Here is a 20,540-nt window from a genome sequence, read left to right as displayed (position 1 = left end):
TTAACAAGGGACTAAAAGGGCAAGAGAAACAGTGGCACAAGGGTGACAGGAGCTTTGTACATGCTGAATGAGAAGCAGGCAGGAGGCAAGGGAGAACACCAGGAACCAGTAGCAAAAAGCAATGGAAGATGTGCTCAAGAAACCTGCTCACAAGGAAAATCTTTGAAATCAAATACCAGACAAGGCATCATCAGAAATGACTCACAACCATGAAAGCAGACTGGCTTTGCTAACACACCACACCACAGGGAAGACACGGAGAACAGGACAAGGCGCAGCTATGCAGCACTGTCTAGATGTAGGGGCTGGAGGAATGGACATCACTGAAAGAGGAAATCCATACCCACCTTCACCAAATCTGGACTTGATTTTGCATTAGATGCTGAATCAATGATCTTAGATTCGGCATGTATTCTGCGTAACCGGTCTTTAAGATCTGTGTTTTGTGCTATTGCCTGGAATATTTAACAAAAATATTGGGCATATAAAGTTCTCTCAGCTAACTTGAATGTGGCTTTATTGTATAAAAGGGGGCAAAGACTATTTAAAGTGCAGTATAAAACACTACCACCACATCATTTTTTTACTGGTTCAGCAAATCATTTATTATAAATGCTTCAAACCTTACTCCTTATCTCTCAAATTAAAACTGTTTTTTTCCAGTTTGAGGAAACAGAGACATAAGTGCAGAAAAAAAGTCAAAGATGGCAGGGATGTTTTTCTTTTCAAGCTCCCTTCCTTCACTCCCATCTCCAACATAGCCTCCCTCAACATCTGTTCTTGCCACATCCAAAACCATTTGATTTTCCCATACTGGCAGTTTCCTTTGCCTTCCAGTGACAGAGAAATAAGACACAAATTCACACAGGTAACACGTATGATTTGTCTCCTATCAGATTATAACAGCAATGGTCAGAATAAAAAGCCTCTACTGCAAACTCATGTTTGTTACATGTTATTTACTTATTCTGGGTGCATCTGATACATGTCAATTAGACTAGACATGTAGGAAGAGAGTGTAACCCTGCAATGAAACTACCTTTGAAACAAAATATCATGTTACTAATTTTGGAACAATACTGAAGACTTACATTCCATTTTAGTGATCTGAATCAATACCAGGATGTGGAGAACCCTGCTGTTTACACATCCACTTTATCCCAAAAATGCTTCTGCTTTTGGCAGTAATTTTTGTTGAAAATTCTCTTGGTGGCAGGAAAGACAGTAAGCTCAGTGTGATGATGGAGTAGAGAAAACTTATTTCTGGCTTTACCTATATGTGGTCTGAATTTGCCATAAAGGTATATATCCCTTGTATGTCAAGTGCTCAGCACTGTGTTAAATCCTCAACACCAGGTAAGTGCAAAACAGTTCTCCTGTAATAGCATGCATCTTCCCATTTTCATTATTTGTTACAAAATATTTTCTTCCCGCTGTCTTCTTCCTCCCCCCAAATCAGAAATATTGTATCTTTTCCCGTTCTGTATTTCCTTTTCTTAGAATGTGTGTAGGTCAAGAATGCTATCTTAATGAAGGAGAAGCAGAGGCAGATATGCTAATTTTGTGGTGGCTTATCCACTTTAAATCTGTTCATTTTTCTTCTACTGCCAGGCTGATGGGAGCAAAACAGACTTATGTTTGATAGCTTTCAACCTGTGAGTGATTTTTTTGTTCCTCCTGTAGAGAAAACAAACTAAAATGAACAACAACAAACACTAAGCCAAAGTCATTAACACAGGACTCTCTTGCAAGGAAGTCTTAAAAATATGTCAAGTTTATCATCTCCATGCTTCCAAACATCTTCAAAGGAAGCTCATTCCATTCTCCTACAGGATCTCTGCTGTACAGGATAAGAAAATTTCTGCTGGCATCATGACATTACAGAACTGCAGATTAAGAAGAGCCCTCATAGGTGATTACCTTGCTGAATCAGCCGAAGTTCACAGATGACTTCTGGATGGGCTACAAAACTAATTAAGTATCAGATAAGACCTAAAAGAATTATTTTTAAAGACATGTACAGGATGAAGATGGACAACCAAATTTCACTGCCCAGAAAACAAAGTGATTCATGCTAAGCTGAGTGTTCACTGAGTTCAGCAGTCTTAAAACTGATTTTCTGATATAAAATGGTAGACAAATAACATTGGAAAAATAAAAGTCACCTATTCAAATATCAGATGTGGAACATCTGAAAGCCAAAACCAAAGAAATGCAAGTGAATGAGTACAGATATTATGCAACAGGCTTCAACTTTCTCTAAATACTGTGAAGACATCACAGCCTCTAAAGGTTTAAGCAAAGAGGCATGTCATACACTTAAAAACTATAATCACATGCAGATTTTGTAAAGCAAAGGGAAGCTTTCATACTGAAATAATTCTAGGATGATCTACATCACATTGATCAGTGCCAGAGAGTCTCCTCTGCCTCTGATGTGGTGTTTGCAATAAACACTGAAATTTTAAGGCCATGGTAAAGACAGCCCTCATTGCTCTGAAATCAGATCAATTTGATTGACATGTTCAAACATGACCCAGATGAAAAGTTCTGGTCTCAGCCAATTACATACAGCACACCAACCAACCCCCCACCTTTTTAACGAGCACCATCTTTTGTCACTTAGAACTCTGCCCTAAGAACTCCATTGCTGCTTTTAGAGGACTGAGAGATAATTGAGGTTGGAAGTCAACATAAAACAGTTGTACTTGAATTTGCTTTGCAGTGTCTTGGTGCAGCATGGAGAAGCTCTGTAGTGCACTAGAAAGGACAGCTGAGAGCATTCAGCCACTCTCACCTTTATTTTATGCTAAGTCATACAGTGAATATTCAAGTGCTGTTTAGGTAAAGAAAAGGGAAAGGAAACCTGCAACCCATCAGAACTGAGTAGTAGCATGTTTAGAAAGAAAGTAGACTCACAGTAACAGAGCAGCCCTTTGATTCTTAACATCGAGTGATACAGATTACACTACATACCTAAATCAATCCATCTATTAAACTCCAATGATTTGAAAATACCTTTAACATTTAGAAGAGTCGTTGAAAAACACAATCTATAATAACTTACTACAATTAAATTCTGCAAATTTTAGCACAGAGCTGACACTAAGGAAACAAAAATTAACTACTCTGAAATTTACAAGTAGTATCTGACGACAATGAAGCTTGGTGAGCTTCAGCATGTCACTTACAGATGTTAAGGCATTCTTCAAGCCCACTATTTGTGCAGATGGAGATGAGGATGCATCATAGTCCAGCATCTGCTTCAGCTTTTCTCTCTCTGTAGATATGGTGCTGAAAGCTGACCTCAAGGTGAAGTAAACTAGAACCATTTTGTAAAAAGTGACAGTTAAAAACAGCTGCTACCAATTGTATATGCACCAATTACATAAAACTCAAAGCATCGTTTATGGTGACAGAAACAAGAATTTAGGTTGAGAGTTCCAGGGTGGGTTACTAAAAACAAGTAATATTAATCAAGGTTATAGGGTAGATTTTTAGTAAGAGACATGTTTATGGTGAAGGCTACTGTGTTGACTATATTAGCCACAGTCAAAATTACTCTGATTATTTGTGACAGATGGCAGCAAGGCTAACTAACCACATCTGCTCTTCACTTGCTTTTGTTTCCCAATTAGCTTGAATCTTCAGGTGGTCATGACTCTATTCCATACTCCTCTCTAAATTCCAGTGGGGGAGAAGAAGAGATGAAAGAAAAAAAATCAAATAGAAAAAAAAAGTCATCAAAAAAAAAAAAAAGGCAGCTATAACACATATTGTGCCACAGCTTAGGGTTAGTAGTTTCCCCACAAGTAAGTCAACTGTGGTATTGTGTTTTGTTATCTCTTCCTGTACTAGAGAAATTTCAGCTTGTTAGATGATTTAGTGACTCAGAGGGTCAGATCCTGAGTGATGTGCATGTTATGCTGCTACTTCTACTCCTTCCTGAGGCACTATCACCAGCCCAATACATTTAAATCAGACAACAGATCATGCAATTTTAAAATCACTAAAGGGGGTTTTATAGGGGAAATATGCTTTTGGAATTTTTTTACCATTAAGACATTTCATCTTCTCTTTAACCACAAGGAATAAAAATTTATTTGAGCAGTATTTGCTTACGTAGGTTTTCAACATTCATCTGACTGGAGTATTAGAGGATTTCTGAGGGCCTAATCAAGCCCTGTAATACAGTCATGAGACTTGACAATGCACAAATGAATCCAGTTACAGGGAAATGAAGATAGAAAATCTGAGCATGGATGCATGAAAAAGGGAAACAATAAGGAATTCCTAATACTTCTCTCTCCTAATCATCCACTCTGAGGTAACCTGAACCATCATTTCCCTGAGGAGTTATGTAACTTAATTTAGTCTTCTGAAAAATTATTCTTAAAGTGTATTCCAACACTGCCAACCATTACCAAAGCTAATTCTCATACTATCCAAAGAAATCTTTAACAGTATCACAGGGTGGGGAGAGAGACATATCCCCTGTGATCTATTCTGTTAGGCTTTCTGTTATATGTAGATAACATGACCAGAATTTTCAATGACCTTCAATGACATTTAATATGTTGTATACTAACTCTACTTTTCAAGAATTATTACCTACTAAACTAATAATGTTACATTTTATTCAATTTGTATCAAAAAGGTGACACAAAGCTTTTCTCCACTACTCTTTCTTGGAAGGGGTGTGCTATTAAGTAACTTTAGAAAAATATTCTTTATCCTCTTAGTAAAATGATTCTGCAGTCAATAGAACCAAGTTAATTGTCCCTTCAAATCACTGTGGATCAACCTAAACAAAATTTCTGTCACAGACAATTCCAGTAAGATGATCTTGAGTAGGTGATTTCATTGCTCAGCTTAACAGCAACTTCTCCAACTGGGTCCCACCCTCACTTCTTTTCTTTCTTTGGAAAACATACGTCAGTTTTGACTATCATTGACTTTATGAAGTTTACTACTTAGATACATTCCTTACATAACAGAATCAAGATACATCAGCACTAAAGGGGAACAAGAAGCGAAGAATGCTTATTGATAACATCAACCATTATTGTGTGCCAAAGGGGACAAAGCCAATACTCCCAAAAGCCTTTCAGCTATAAATGCGTAAGTGCCTCCCTCACCAAGATCACTTAAACAATAAAAATGTTTCTGGTGCAAGGGTGATGGAACAAAGCATTGCTAATGAAAAATGATTTTGAGGGAAGAAATATTTCTAGTCAAGCTCCCCCTCTGGCTGCTTTGCATGATTTACTCTTCTGTATTCACTAAAAATAGGTTACTACCATAGCAACCCTTGCATCACCAACAAATGTTGACTCTGAACTACAGTGAAGCACACAGAATATAGAAACATAAATGTGCTCATATGCACGGATATGCATGCAAACAAGAGAGTACAGTCTGCTGTATTTCTAGCAACCAATTTTAGGTATTTTACCTTTTGGCAAAAAATAATTGAATCTAGGCTTTTAGCACATAAAACAAGTAGTTCTCTATTAAATAAAAACCCTAAAAAGTGGTGATTAAGCCCCCTTTTTCAAATGACTCAAGATCTCAACACTTGCAATTCCTCAAGGAAATTAAAGGAAGGGTGTTTTCTGCTTTTTCTAAACATTAAAGAGGAAGCATTCGCAGAAGTCATATCATTATCTAAACTGGGATGATATGAAGCCATTTATGAAAAACAATTTCATTTACCTTTATGTGCAATGTGAAACAAGTCTTCTTGCATTTTAGTAAACTCTGATGATGTTTCAGAGCCATCAGAGTAATTTTTCTCCTCTACAAAATCTATTGTAGATAAGTTTGGATTGGAAGCATGCAGTCTCATAGGGGCAGAAAATACTGAAGGCACCTGTAAGTAGACAGTAATTTGTGATGTTTTTATTAACTGTAAAGAAAATTTTGTTTTATTGTACCCACCTGGATTACATGTTGCAGACACCAAAAATGAAAAAAATTACTATCAATTATCAGTAAGATTCGAATGGATGACACCTGGCAAATGAAACCAGAGATATAACTTGGCCCAAGATCCCATAATGGGAGATTGCCAAAACTCAGAGAAGCAAGCCCATTGACAAAGGTAACATGCTATATTATTTTCCCCCACTTATAAATATCTAATCACATGGCCTCTGGATGCAAATGTGCACTAAACTAGCTAGGGAATTTGCAGTAATCTGTTCTGATTAAAAAAAAAAAAATTAGAGACAGACTGAAAACAGGGGTAAAAAACATGGCCAGTGTCCTGAAGGTAACAGGACAGGTTCTATTGCAGATATCAATGACAACACATTTGTGTTTTGTCTGATATATTACCACTTAAAATGAGTAACACAGGACACTACTTAGAAAGGATTTGTATTTCCTTAACTGGTCATGCCAAGAAGTGATCAATAACTAAGGTTTGGAGGAAGATGGGCTCTGAAAGGACTGAAGTTACCTGTAACATTCCTTTAGCCTCTTTCCCAACAACCCTGGATCGCCACCTCCTATGTGCTCTCTTTTCCTTCTTCGGGCTTTCAAAAGGTCCAACCTTTTAACAACACACAGGACAAAAACAACAGAGACTGCCATAAACCTAACAGAGCTAAGAAATACCTCGATTCTTTAAGATTTGGGGTTATTTTTTGGAATTGTAAGGGAAAATGCTTTTTGGTTTTGTTTTTAAACAACAAACCTGCATAGCATTTATAGCAGGCGCTGAATATGTCCTGTGAAGAACATCCATGCTCTGTAACAGCTGGTTCATTTCCAGTAAATATGTGTGACAGTTGGAGAGGTCTGTTTGGAACAAGAGAATATTTTCAGTTGCCCTACAGTAACAGACACACTGACAGTTTTCTGTCTTTGTAGGTTAGTCCTATTTTGATTGCAGCTAGCTTAAGTTATTCATTGACTAAAAGCATTAGACTGGTAGATAAAGAGATTGTATCCTATATTCGAGTTCAAATTCAAAATACTGAAATGCACCTATATGGTGTGTATAATGATCATGATATCTTTTCCTAGTTGGCTGCAGAAATAATGAGAATAATGTGATAATTTCTGCAGTTTGAGATTTGTCAGAGCTCCTCCTGGTGAGGGTAACAATGCCACAGGCATCAACACTGAATTGCGCATTCAGACCTAGAGATGAGGCTCCTCTGTATTAGAGAAGAAGCTCACTGGTAGGTAGAAACTTAACAAATAAATATCACACAGACACTGCCAACATGAGAAAGATCTTCATGCTCTTAGGAAAGCATGAAAGCAGAAGGTGACTTTGAAGTACAAAGACTTAGTGCTTTTCAAATTACTAGGTTTTGGATGCTTCCCTTTTTCCAGCCTAAGGATGTTCAAATCTTACTACTGCATGTGATGTTCCTATATAAAAGAAAATGTACTGAAATGTACTGGTTCCTTGAAGAGCTGCCCACAATTGATACCCCCACATCCAAAATCACCAGTTCTTTTGCAAACAAGTCAGTAACCACTTAATCAACCACCACCTCTCTCCTTCCTCCAGTTTCAGAGAAAATTCTAACCATAATGACTACTTAGTGTATAATACTCTCATTGTTATGAAAAACGAGGGGAAATATTAGGCTACTTTCAGCTTTCTTCAAATATCATTACCTCTTGAGCATTTTTCCATGTCTTCAGAAGACTGTAGCCAAGATGAAATCCTGGACTCGTTACTCGAAAAAGAAAATGACAAATTACCTCCAGTTGACACTGAATTCTGTTTGGTCAAGCTGCCTGCCTGTTCCAAAGAAGAACAAATGAATTATTAACACACAATTTTTTAATGTTGTATGCACAAATTCCAACAACCAACAGTTGAGGACCATGGTCATGGACAAGGACTGAAGGCATCAATTACACGCAGGGGAAACAAGGTGTATGATCTAGACTAGGTATATAGTCATTGAGCATAATGCCAGGATATCTAACATAACTGCTGTCCACAAGCAGTAGAAACACTCAAGGGACCATGAAAATTTGCTGAAAACTAAATTTGGAGGAAGGGCAACATTCTGCATAAATTAAGTCAACTTAAAACAATTAAAGTACCATATCTGAAGGTACCAAATTCGGACATTCTGTTCCTCCTCCACGCTCCCCCAAGAAGCCCCAAAAGTAACTTAGATGTAACACATACATTTGTTAAAGCTATTTTTCAGTGAAAAAGCAAGATATACTAGATGTCATTTAAAATTTTACACAAGGTTGAGTGACTTCAGCATGGATTTGGCTCAACAGGCCTTAATACAGGGATGACCATACACCTCATCTGGGTAAAGACTACCCTTTGACAACACCTCAGTAAACATTTTCAAACTTAGCTCAATTTCAGCAGTGCCCATCATCAGATGCTTCAAGAGATGCTGGAAATTCTGCATAAGAGCTAATTGAGCAGTACAATTAAATAGCTTCCAGTGGGAAGAAATTTCTACCAGTACTGTTACCAGTTGATTGTAGCCTATAATGCTGTTTTCTTCTCTCATGTAACTACAAATAGTAGCCATTCAATACTATTATGTTAGTTATAGTTAGTTATTTTTACACCTTACTAAACCTTTCATTTTCAATAATACCCAGGTCAGGAAGATGCACAAATCATATGCGTTGTCAACATCTTGTTAAAAATCAGTTTTAAACTGTTTCATCTTAGTGCCATTACACAGTCATTTTACTGATTATGAGAAAAGGTGACAAAATTGTTTGGCTCTTCTCTGAAGCATACAATTTACAAACTTTGTTACCTCCTGCTCACCTTACATCAGAACTCCAGTAGTACTAATTTAAAATATCTATTAATAAGAAATTTCATCTACATCTCAGTCAGTTGCAGCTTTCTTAGTAGGCCTTTTTAAATTTACAACATGACCACCAACCTGAGCTTCAGAATAAAATGAAATGCACTATCCATGTGATGTCATTCAGTATTGCGTCAGTATGCAATAGCAGTAAGCATCAATGAGCACACTTGTTTTTAAATTAATCAACTCAGCTTAGCTGGCTTATTCCTACATAAAGCTGTACAAGCTTTAGTCATCTATTTAGACATACATATATATACACACACACATATATATCCAGATAATAATCTCAGCATCTTTAAAAGCACAAGTAAACTGAATTTAACGATGGGCAATTGTATTGGCATTTTCTGAACCAATTCCATATTTATCTCTTCAGAAATCGGCCTCATGTAACCAACTTTTCCAGAACTCATATACAAGTGACATGAGCATGAGGAAAGAAGGAATTAGGGATTGCCAAGAATTGACAAGAGAGAGCTTGTGTAGCTCCAGTTTTCAGAGTTTTGCTTTGGATCAGTATGGCTAAGCTTTAGAATCCAAGGATTCCACATAAACATGTGCATATACAGACACCTGTCTCTCAACCACAATAAAAAAAGATGTGAAAACTGACCAGGTGTTGCTAAAAGCAAATAAAATGAAACCTGAAGTTCACTCAATATATATTTCTCAAAATAACCTAAGTGCTGGAGTGATATCAACTAACACCAAGCTAAGGCTGGTGTAAATTGGCAGACTTCCATTTAGCTTGAGCACAGCTAAGGTGATTAACTGCAGCTTAAGAACTATCCCCTTCTATTTTTCACATGAAAATAAGCAGGGCTTCTTTGCAGTGCAAATCTGCACTAATAGTCTGAATTAAAGTCTTTCATGACAAAGAAGAAATGGTTAGTTTCCTCACAGTAAGCATAGATTTTAAGATATGCTGGTCACATAGGTTTGTTCGGTTTGGGTCTTTCGGGGTTTTTTGAGGGCACCAGCATAAATATATCATGGACTTTGCAATGTTCCTCTTCTGCCCTTGATATCCTTCCCCACTTCTATCCCTGCTGTCTTTCAGGAGAAAATAATGAAATGGCCACAGGAGCTTTGCCATTCCCTTGCAGACAGTGCCTGAGGAGAGCAGGCTGTCAGAGCCACGGAGCTGCTGGCACAAGGAATGCGTGCAGACAACTCTCTGCAGAATGGCCTTGTTACCGCAGGGTGTGTTATTGTTCTTTCAGCTGCCCGCTCGCACACGTCCCCTCCCTCTTGACCACGAGCAAAAAGCTGTTCAGACACATCTGTGTGTGTGCTAAAACTCATACTCAGTTACAGGATAAAGTGATGAACTGCAGGTATTGGGGAACAAGCCTACTCAGATCATAAAGTAATTACACGAGGGAAAAGAAAGCCTTAGTTAGAAGGAGAACAAGGAGGGCAGAGCTGCTTAGGAGTCATTCTGGAGCTGACAGAAACAGTTACTACATTTCAACTGTAGTAACACAGAACATTTTTTTTTTGATTCTCAAAAGTGACCAGTGATTCTACATTGGAGCAGAAGACCTTCTTTGGGTGTAGGTCAGCCAGTCAATGTACAGACAGCTGAAGGCACAGAGGCTGTGCTCAGGCACAGAACCAACACCCTCGTCCATGAAACTGCAAAGAGGCCATTTATGGGGGTGGACTGAGCATTTGTCAGGTCATTTGTGAAACCAATTCACAGATTTTACCAAAAGAGAAGTACACTGCTGACTGGACCCATCTAGACCCCATATCCACCTACAGCACAGCCCTTGGACTGATATGAATAATGCTTTTGCCTCAGTTAAAAATATAAATAGTGGTCCCAGTTGATGGCTTCTTGTATAACTCCTATATACTCCTTAGTTAAGTAGTCAGCTTCATTCATGTAAAAGGGGAAAGGGTTTATTAGCTAAAGCATATACAACAAAATGCTAAAGGGAAAAAAAATACCTAGCTGAGTACTCTTCTGTGACTAATATTCACCAGCACATATCAGAAAAATACTGATATATGTCCCAAAAATTTATGAGGATTCTAACTCAATATACAGTTTTGAAATTCACTGTGAAAATACAATTTACTAGATTAAATAATGAAAAACTACTACATAAAATTAATAGCATCATAAAGGAAACTGCTTGGGTGTAAATCAATAAATAATTTTCCTCTTGACATTTTAGAACATAACTTAAGTGCCACCACAAACTTCCATTATGCTCTTTATTTAATGAACACAAATTAGACTAATTTAATTCTTTATGAAAGCTCATTATTTATAAATAAAAACTATTACCTTTCTACCTGGAGTAGAATCACAGAAACCAGGGACAGAGTCCGTAGTAGTAGACATAGGGAAGAAAATATTATTGGCGTCATGAGGAAACATGGAGATTTCATTCTGACGGTACATCCTGTGATGGCGAAGTTTTGCTACCCATTCATCAAACAGCTCCTGAGACTTCACCTACACAAAATTTCAGGGTTGATAACATTCACATTCGAAATAACTAACAAAGAATTTGTGGTATATTGTGCTCATTAGACAGCTAACCTGGCTGACCTTTACTGGCAAAGTATCAGGAAAGTTTTTCTAAGGATGCTCCTACCAAAATGCACACTGTAAGGGCTTAGGCATGACAGAAAATTAATCACAAGATAAAGTCAGGAAAAAGAGAAACTACAGTTAGTAGTTATGCCTTCCAATGCAGAACACAATCCTAGAACAACTTATAGATAAAAAAACCCCCCTACAATTTGAATAAAGCCCCACACATATAATTTGTCATTTATTAATTGCCATTGGTAAAGCTAGGTCAGTGTTTAACTAATTACAAATAGAAATTTGATTTTGGTGATGTACTTTAAAACAATTTATTCCACAAGTATAAATCTCCATACTTGACCATGGAAAATACTTCCTATAGATAAGACAAGGACGAAGATACAACTACTGAAAATAAAAGCACTTGCGTAAGAAGTGAAAAAAGCGCAGCTAAACATGAGGCATCTTTGAGGTTTCTGTTCAGAACAGGGTTACTGATTCTGGGCCCTAAAACAGTACAATAAGACCTCTCAAGTTATTAAGTGTAAACTAATCTGCTGAAACTAAAAATTATTAGTGTAACTAACAAACCTCTTGCCATCAAAAAAAAAAAAAAGGCTCCACCCTACACAATTAATGTTATTAGTCTGGGAGCAAGGTTATAACAACCTTGAAGGCCTACCTTCAGGTGGTATATCTGCTCTTCTGTATCCAAATCTATACATTTTGTTGATTTCTTTACAGACATGACAGAAAGTCCAACATCAATACAGCCATGAAGTTTTCCTCTCTCTATCTGCAAAAATGTAAAAAGTAAAAACACAATCACCCCAGACGAAAGCAAAAGGATAAATATTACCTTCTGAAATCAGCGTTTCTTCCCCTCTCAACCTACTGTTTAGAACTGCTGAAACTCTATTTCTCATTGCCAACAGTAGGGAATTATTGTTATTTTGGATAAAAGAGTGGTGTTACTATATAAAATGGCCTTAGAGGGTTTCTGATCACTTACATCAGCTCGGCACTTAGAATACTTCAAAATCCCTCTGTCCAAAAAGAAGTATCTCTGTAACCAGAAATGCAGAGAATTAAAAACAGACAAAACACACAAAAAAGGCCACAAACAGAAAAAAGGCAAAACCACATCCTCCCCACTTCCATTTCTTTTTTTCAGAGAATACTTTCTCTGCTTTTTTGTAACCCTTTTGTCACAAAACCACACCAAGTAAGTCCCACTCACGTGGCATAAAGCTTTCAGATACACATTCCTTTCCTACCTTGTGCCAGCCTTTCAGAGGCCATTTCCTCTTTTTCAGCAAGCAGCCCTCCTGCTTCTGTGGCTCCTGGGTACAATTCATTGCTCCGCGGAGTCCTTCTACAATTTCCCAGCTGTCCTGCTTAAACAGAAAATCCAAATGTAGATCTTATTTCTTCCAAAGAACTGAATTGTAAAGAGAGATTCAAGAAGAAGAAGGCTATAAGAAAAAAAGACAAAACCCAATTGATGTTGAAATATAACCAAGGATCCATCTGTACACTTCGTTACATATCATCAGAGAGATATGGTTCTTTTTAATTTTGATAGAAACAACATCACTAAACAAAACACAATTTTTATGACAACATCCTTCATTGAATTTATGTGCTCGCCAGAATTTTATATGTATCTTCTCCTGCATGTACATACACACAGTGCATAACCACAGCAAACAGTCACAATTTAGCAGAAAACCTTCTGTCATCAGAGACAGAAACAGCCCATGTTAAAAGGATAGGTTTTGTAGGTTATGAAGCAAAAAATGAGACACTGAAAATGAAGACCTTTTTTCTATAAAACTCTTTTGCCCATACTCAGTAACTCAAGGTTTTGTTTGGTACAAATTGCAGCCTCCCTAAAGTAAAAATAATAAAATAAATTAAATCAAACTAAACTAAAAACAAATCAAAAAGTGAGGGAAGTAACTCAAGTACTATGAGGAACATGACATGAATGGAAACTATAAGAAAAATAGAAGTCACCCTTCATCAGATACAACTCCAATTAAAAGAGAATCTTTTGCCACCAGGAACTCTTAAATGAATGACCCTGCAGCAATATAACAGAGAAGAGACTAAATCTCACAGTATTTTTACAGTTTTTATTTATGGAACAACTACAAATGACAATGTCACATGTGTTTCAAGATTTCAGAGATCTCATGAATTATTTATTGCCAGGATTTGGCAGATGTAGAATTATAAATAACTGACAGGAAATGGTATGTGCTAGTACCATCCCTTTATATTTCAAAAAGATAAAGAATACTTTAATACACAGAGTATAATAACAAAAAGGACATGTGTGAAACACTTTAGGGAAAAGAGAACTATTCCAGGTAGGTAAGTACTCATGGTGCTCCCTGTAAGATACATAGGGAAGTATTCCCAAAAAGAACTTGACTGGATAAAAAAAACCTTGAAAAGTGAAACAAAATTATACAAAAAAAATCAGCAAGTGTGCTAGCTGTCCTCATTTATCCATCTTCAGAAGGCTTAAACGTCACCTCTATAAACCCAGAAAAAAATTACATCAGGTAATATGCTCATTACTTGTGTAATAAGGCATTACAAGCAAACCATCTTGAAAAGGCATCTATTAATTCCACCACACTATCGGTGGCACTCCATTATATCTCTGTTATTTTCCTTGTGCTTCATTTAATATAAGAAACTGGAAAGCTGCTCTGCTTTCCTGTTTTGAGTTTAGTCTCCCAACACTGACCACACAACAGGCTACAAGCAGTAGAAATGTGGGGCTGAGCAGCTCCTGGCAATCAACACCTTACAGACCATCCAATGATGTTGTACTACCTCAACACAAGTCAAAAGTGCAGTTGTCCTAATCAAAATTTTTACAAGGGAACGTATTTTGTTATAGAATTCTAATTAAGAACTAACAGGAACAGCTGCGAGATTATGAAAAATGTTGTGTTTATGGTCTTGTTTCTTTCTTCTTGAAATTAGCCAGAAGAACCTTGCAGAGAGACAAGCAGAAATTTGATCTCAATCAAGGAAGATTCACAGTATCATAGATTATCTCAGGTTGGAAGGGACCCTACAAGATCATCTAAGTTTCAACCCCTCTGCCACAGGCAGGGACACCTTCCACTAGACCAGGCTGCTTAGAGCCCCATCGAACCTGGCACTGAACACTTCCAGAGGTGGGGCATCCAAAAGTTCTCTGAGCAACCTGCTCCAGTTCTCTCACAACTTTCACAGTAAAAAATCTCCTAACAGCTAATCTAAATCTCCTTTCTTTCAGTTTATGACCATTCCCTCCTGTCCTATCACTGTGTAAATATTCATTCTCTTTTCTATATGCTCCTTTAAGTACTCAAAAAGGCTGCAGTGAGTCACCACGGAGCCTCATCTTTCTATAAGGATCAGCTTAGAAAGAAAGGGACTCCTGAAATGAGACAGACCCATGCTATTGGGTATATGAGGTGAAGAGAAAGGAATCAGCTGTGAAATAGCTCAACCATTACACCCATCTGGAATATAAAGACTGTTAATAGTTTTGATCAAACTTTTAAATACAGAATACAACCTTCCCTGCATTACAATTCCAGTTTTGCCTGGACCTCTCCTGCAGTCCAGACACAAGGTGTCTCTCACATTCCTGCAGGAAAGTCACATTTATCACAGTTCTTCAGGTCAGCAAGGTGGCCTACAATGTGCCTTCTCAAATAAAAAAGTGTGAAAATGGGAAGAAAAGGTGAAGTGGGAGCACTGCTTCCCCTCAAGCAGTCTTGACGGCCTGCCAAATCTCAGGTAGAAGGCAAGTCTGCTACATATCTCTCTACCCTGGGAACCTCACACTTCAATTGTCAGCTGTACATAAAGGTAGCTTAGTTGAATTAGAAATGGATCTTCTTAAAAGCTCACAGAATTAACAGTTTGGGGGCCTGCTGGATACATGCAAGGTGCCATGATGCAATAACAGAAACTGGTCCTCTTCCATATACACCCTTCCAAAAGAATCCAACCTTCCCCACCTGAACAAACACATTTTTCAAAAACACTGACTGCTTTGGATCCATCGCTCAACCCAGACCCTACAGATCTTGATCAGGTTTTTCGTTTTGTGAGAGATTTGACACCTCACTGAATGAGGAAAAAGCGTCAGCTGGCTATTCCTGGGAGCAGCTGCAGAAGTGAAAGAAAACTGCTTACTCTCTAAAATGAAGGCAAATGAGTCAGGCTGGTCAATTATCTTCTCTACCCATCCCTCTGAAATAGCAGAGGAGCAAATTGGAGATACAGGACTTCCTGAAAGCATTCAGATTACACTCCCTTTTGCTGATTCTTATCCCACAATAGGGAACTGAAAGAGATAGCCCAAAACATGGCACTAACTTGAAAAAAAAAACCAATGACATCCCTCCCACCCCCCAAATGCCCAAAACTCCCAGATGAATGGCATTAACAATTCTAGCATACGTCTGATGTCTAAATAGGTTGTGTTTTAAGATTACAGTACTACAAAAGATTTTGCATCATTATGGGCCAAAATCTGCACAAAACGATCAACAGTGCATTTGCTGCCCAGGAAGAAATTTCACTCGAGGCTAAGGGAGAAACAAAGTCTTTACTTTTCTCAGGTCCAGAGGTGCTCATTTCAGATCAGCACTGAAAAATCCCCCTGTACACACTCCTTGGCCCATACCTGGTCTATGGCTGAGGAAAAAAACCCACAGACTTCAGTCTTCAGAGGTAAGTAGATCATTAGGTAAATGTATTAATTTTCTTTGTTTGATAAAATAAAAGCCTCCTCATTTTCTGCAATACTCGGCACCATACAGCTCCTTAAGGCAAATTATTTCAGGGGAAAGTATGAAGTAACGATTCTGAATGGCTCTCAGACTGATGCTTGCAGTTGCAGCTCCCTGAACAAAACAGATGACAGTGCCAGACTTTCTTCCAGTGCAAAATGCAGGCAGTTGTACCAAATATTTTAAAGTGCCAAAAATAGAAACCTGCTTTGTGGAGGATAAGGGTTGGCATCAGCTGCAACTAAGTCATTTGCTACGGTTCATAAAATTGTCAGAAATGATTTAATTTTCTTTTATGGAACATGAGGTTTTTTTAAAATGGTTCTCCTGTCACAAAGCTTTTCCCTAGTGGATCTACTTTAAAAGTTAGTTAACAGATTTAAAAATAACTAGCACAACATACCTTCTTTTGATCACAAATCAATTTAAATTTAAGGAAGATAACACTGGTTTTCTTTCCTCACAAAACTGAATTTGAGTTGTGTCTCTGTGGAAGAGATTCCTTTCCATAACTGAAGGAGAGGGGCAGAGAAAAGCAAAGAGGTGGGAAGTGGCAGTAGCCTCCAACTTTTCATACAGTTTCAAAGTGCAGGTGAACTTAGTGGAAGAGGATTAACTGTTAACCTGTTCAGTTCACGCAGCAAATGTATTACATCGGGCAGGAAACGGGCACCAAATGTAGCAAAGCAAGGAGTAGATCCCTCAAAGTCCTGCAGCCCTGCTTAAGTCAACTCCTTTCTAGCACAGTGGCTCATCTTCTGCATCACAGGAGTCATGCCCCACACGAACAGCACACCAACATGTAAGTAACTTTAGCAGACACAGCAGCCTGGCACTACTGTGCTTCCACATCCCAACCTCAGGTCACTTCTTTGGTGTGGCATACACCAGCAATAAGAGTCTGTGTCTAGGAAACCAAGAGAGACTCAAAATGCAGATCCTGCTATTTTTTGCGCAAGCTTCCCCCTGCTCCAACTCACCTTCCCCCTACAATTTTCAGAATTTCTTTCTACTTAATCAGATTCAAAGAAGTGCTGTGTCAGAGCAGCAGCACAGAGAAAAGCATCTGTCAGGCAGCTCTGTCGCTAACCCACAAGCCACAAGCGCAAGAGCTGCAAGTGTTTGAAGGAGGAATAAGAAGCCCTCCATGGAGCTGGAATATGAAGAGAAGAATACCAAAACCATAGCGTGTCACTCCCAAACCTGCACAGTACCCAGCAACATAATTTAAACTTTCAGGATACTATTAATAAAAAAGTATCAGTAACAGCATTACATTTCACTATTCTACCAGGATTTTGAAACAAACACCCAAACAAATCCAAACAAAAAGCTCCTGAAGGTTATTGCATATGTGGTCCTTTTTTGATTAGGGGACTTTTAACAGTTTCATACAACTTTAGATTGTTGCTGTTTTGTTAATAGATCACCTAAAGTACTGTCATTTAAACTAACATACAGATGGAAAGGGCAAAAAAATGGCATAAGTATGGTTCCTTATATCGGCTGTGTTACACACCAGTGGATTTAGTCATACTCATGTAAATCTTATTATTTAAATACTACATGATAACACATTATAGACATGAACTGTTGAACAGACAATGCCTTTTAAAAAGTCTTTTAAATTACACTTTTCAAAGGTAATCTCATACGGAGGATATAAAAGATAATGTGTCAGGAAAACAAAAAAGACACCCTGAGAGCAAAGACTTCACTGTTCACTATACTGGAAATGCACAGCATTTCTCACAAGCACAGCACTTTAAAAGGCATAAATTGTTCAGACATTTGTCTGCCTTGCCAACTGTATGAACAGGGCCAGAAGTCCTAGAAGAGCAGGTGCTGTTTCAAAACACAGCTGAGGACTCCAAACCTTTTGGGGGATTGGGATGCTCAATTCCAATTAAATTCTCAGCCTGAGGCAGCTTCAAGAGCTCCACTAAGCCAGCACTTGTACAGATAAAAGTTTATGTTGAGCACTTTGCTCATGACTTTGCAAATATGGATTGAGCACATTTAAGTTTAATTCTCAGTGTAGCTGCAGGTGAGCATTTCTTGCCCACAAACAAAGCTGTCTTCAGCAGCCTCACCTGTCAGGTGCAAACACTTGTAGACACATCTTTTGAAACTGAGAGGTTTAAAGATGAGCATAATCTCTGCAGAAAACAAAGCAACCTTTACATTTGGCACCCAGATGCCGCATGTTACATGAATACTCATTTTCCTATCTACAGTTCTGCAGCAACAACCAGCACACATGGGCATTCAAAGAAGCCCTGTGTCAGGTTTATGAAAAATGAATTATCTTTCACACATGCATGCACACCTTTCCTTGGAAACTTGAAATAAACAGCGCAGTTACACAATATTCTACCACAAAAGTAGTGCCTAACAGAAAAGATTTGGGATTTCAGGATCAAACCACTGAGAACAAGATGCTACAGCAGCTCCATCTCACTATGAAGACACCATACACACAATAAGATGGAAATCAAAATGCACTGTTAGCATTCCAGTTTTACACATGCCTGCTATTCAGTAATGTGTGTAACGCATTTGACTCAAAACAAGATGCTGCTACCAACAAAAAAAAAAAAGTGAGGAAAGCAAAGAAGTGATGAAATAAAACAAGTAAGCAACAAGAAAACAGGATTTAAGAGATTTGCAGGTATTCAAGAAAAAAAGTAACCGCCAATCTCAGCAATCCTTTCAGTTTGGTGAAAGAAGTACCTGTCGACTTCCCTGCTTGGAGGAGCAGCTGCTAGTACTTCTTGAAGGAGACAACATTTTCTGGGATGCACCAAAGTTTTTTTCTTCACTCATGATCCAATACTATTTGTTTCACATAAGCTCACTTAGAACACCATTAAAAGGTAATTTGGAAAATGTGTTGGAAGACTCCTCAGAGAAACACTGAACTCATTCTTTACCCAAATGCAGTCCAGTGGCATGATCTGTATCCCAAGGACACTCCTAAAAGGGAAAAGAAAAACAAAAAGCCAAGTTATCAGATGCTGTCTCTTGTTGCCATGCTCTAGCATGAATCATAATAAAACCTTTGGTAACACAAGCTGAGCACATTACTGTATTTTATAAGAAATAAATTCAACAATCACTTTAAGATAAATTTGCAAGTCTCAAACAGGAATGACATTAATTTTGGAGCCTAAAAACATTATAATTGTTGCTATTTATTCAGAGGACAAAGTACAGTATCAAGCATCTTTTTACAGATTTAAATTAATTTTAAAAATTAATAAAGACACACAAAGAAAACAATAACTATCTATATGAAACGGCCCAAAATAGACTGAAAGTGACAAGAAAATATCTAATAAAATGTCTCCAAAAATGATGATGTAATCAAAAATATGTCTCTTTTTCTCTGTTCCTTGATAATTTAAACAAGTAAGCATGCCTTCAGGTTATAAGGAAAAAGGAAACTGTACGTGAAAGAGTAATACCTAAAAGTAGTGAGCATGAAAAGTTAGCTGCATAGAGCTGTGCATGACCACTTTCACCTGGAATCAGAAAGCTCTAACAACAGTCGCATCAGTTGTCTCAGTGAGTGACTGGAAGAATAATTAACAGTCTGTTTAATAACAGTGCTCCTTGCAGCACATGCAAATAAAAGCCATGCCAGGAACTCCCAGTAAGGGATTTCCAGCGTGGGTAAAAGTTGTCATGGTAACCGCATACTTAAAAAAAACCCCAACAAAACAACACACAGAGGACATTAGAAAAGGGTGATGCTTTCCAAAACTTGAGGTGGCTGCATTGTGTATCACTTCAAATTTTATTGTCTCAGGCAAAGAATTCACAATTATATAGAGTCCAAGAACAACCACTGAGGAAGGTAAGGAAGTTTCCACAGAGAGAAGAGCGATTTCATTGCCAGAACAGGGAGGCACTACTTCACAATGCCCTTGCTTGTACTGTGAACAGTCCTGAGCTGGGATCACTGATTATTGACGTTTGTCACTCATTCTTTCTTGAAGACGCTTAAATACTATTCTGAGAGAACCAGTAATTTCAGATCCCTAGTAAAACATTTTGTGCATTTTAAGAATTCATTTTCCTTAAAAAAAACCCCAAACAACAACAACAACCAAAAAAAACCAAAAACAAACAAAAAAAACCCCAAAACAAACCCAAAATCCCACATCAAAATCCACAGACAGAGACAGAACACAAACTTAAAACCAGGTGCTATATTTAAGATGAAGACAACACTCTGCAGCAGAAAACCCCTCTCCCTGCTGCTGTAGTTTGAAGCATCCAGCTTTTGAACAGAGACCTTTTCCAATCTACAGTGCTTTCTGGCAATATAGTTTGCTGTAACATTTCAAT

At 37.9% G+C, this 20,540-nt stretch overlaps 1 protein-coding gene across 5 annotated transcripts in view; it reads right to left on the bottom strand.

Moving 5' to 3' along the window:
* The window catches only part of OSBPL3 (oxysterol binding protein like 3), an 87,986-nt gene that overhangs the window by 28,288 nt on the left and 39,158 nt on the right, over positions 1-20,540 (bottom strand). For 2 of the 5 annotated variants that reach the window (XM_032109451.1, XM_032109462.1), the window contains exons 3-13: positions 18,921-19,163; positions 12,654-12,773; positions 12,389-12,442; positions 12,059-12,172; positions 11,128-11,298; positions 7,639-7,765; positions 6,701-6,804; positions 6,464-6,556; positions 5,716-5,872; positions 3,192-3,322; positions 348-455 (exon numbers count right to left, since the gene is read on the bottom strand). In XM_032109451.1, the coding sequence (XP_031965342.1) occupies positions 348-455; positions 3,192-3,322; positions 5,716-5,872; positions 6,464-6,556; positions 6,701-6,804; positions 7,639-7,765; positions 11,128-11,298; positions 12,059-12,172; positions 12,389-12,442; positions 12,654-12,773; positions 18,921-19,013 (1,272 nt within the window). In that variant the 5' untranslated portion in view covers positions 19,014-19,163. The remainder of the gene's footprint in view (positions 1-347; positions 456-3,191; positions 3,323-5,715; positions 5,873-6,463; positions 6,557-6,700; positions 6,805-7,638; positions 7,766-11,127; positions 11,299-12,058; positions 12,173-12,388; positions 12,443-12,653; positions 12,774-18,920; positions 19,164-20,540) is intronic. The other 3 variants (XM_032109469.1, XM_032109479.1, XM_032109487.1) reach the window with 3 other exon arrangements.

The sequence above is a fragment of the Corvus moneduloides genome, chromosome 1 (genome assembly GCF_009650955.1).
Source record: "Corvus moneduloides isolate bCorMon1 chromosome 1, bCorMon1.pri, whole genome shotgun sequence".
In the NCBI taxonomy this organism is placed as follows: Eukaryota; Metazoa; Chordata; class Aves; order Passeriformes; family Corvidae; genus Corvus; species Corvus moneduloides.
Note: the sequence above shows the minus strand (reverse complement) of the source record. Positions and strands in the feature narration are given on the sequence as shown.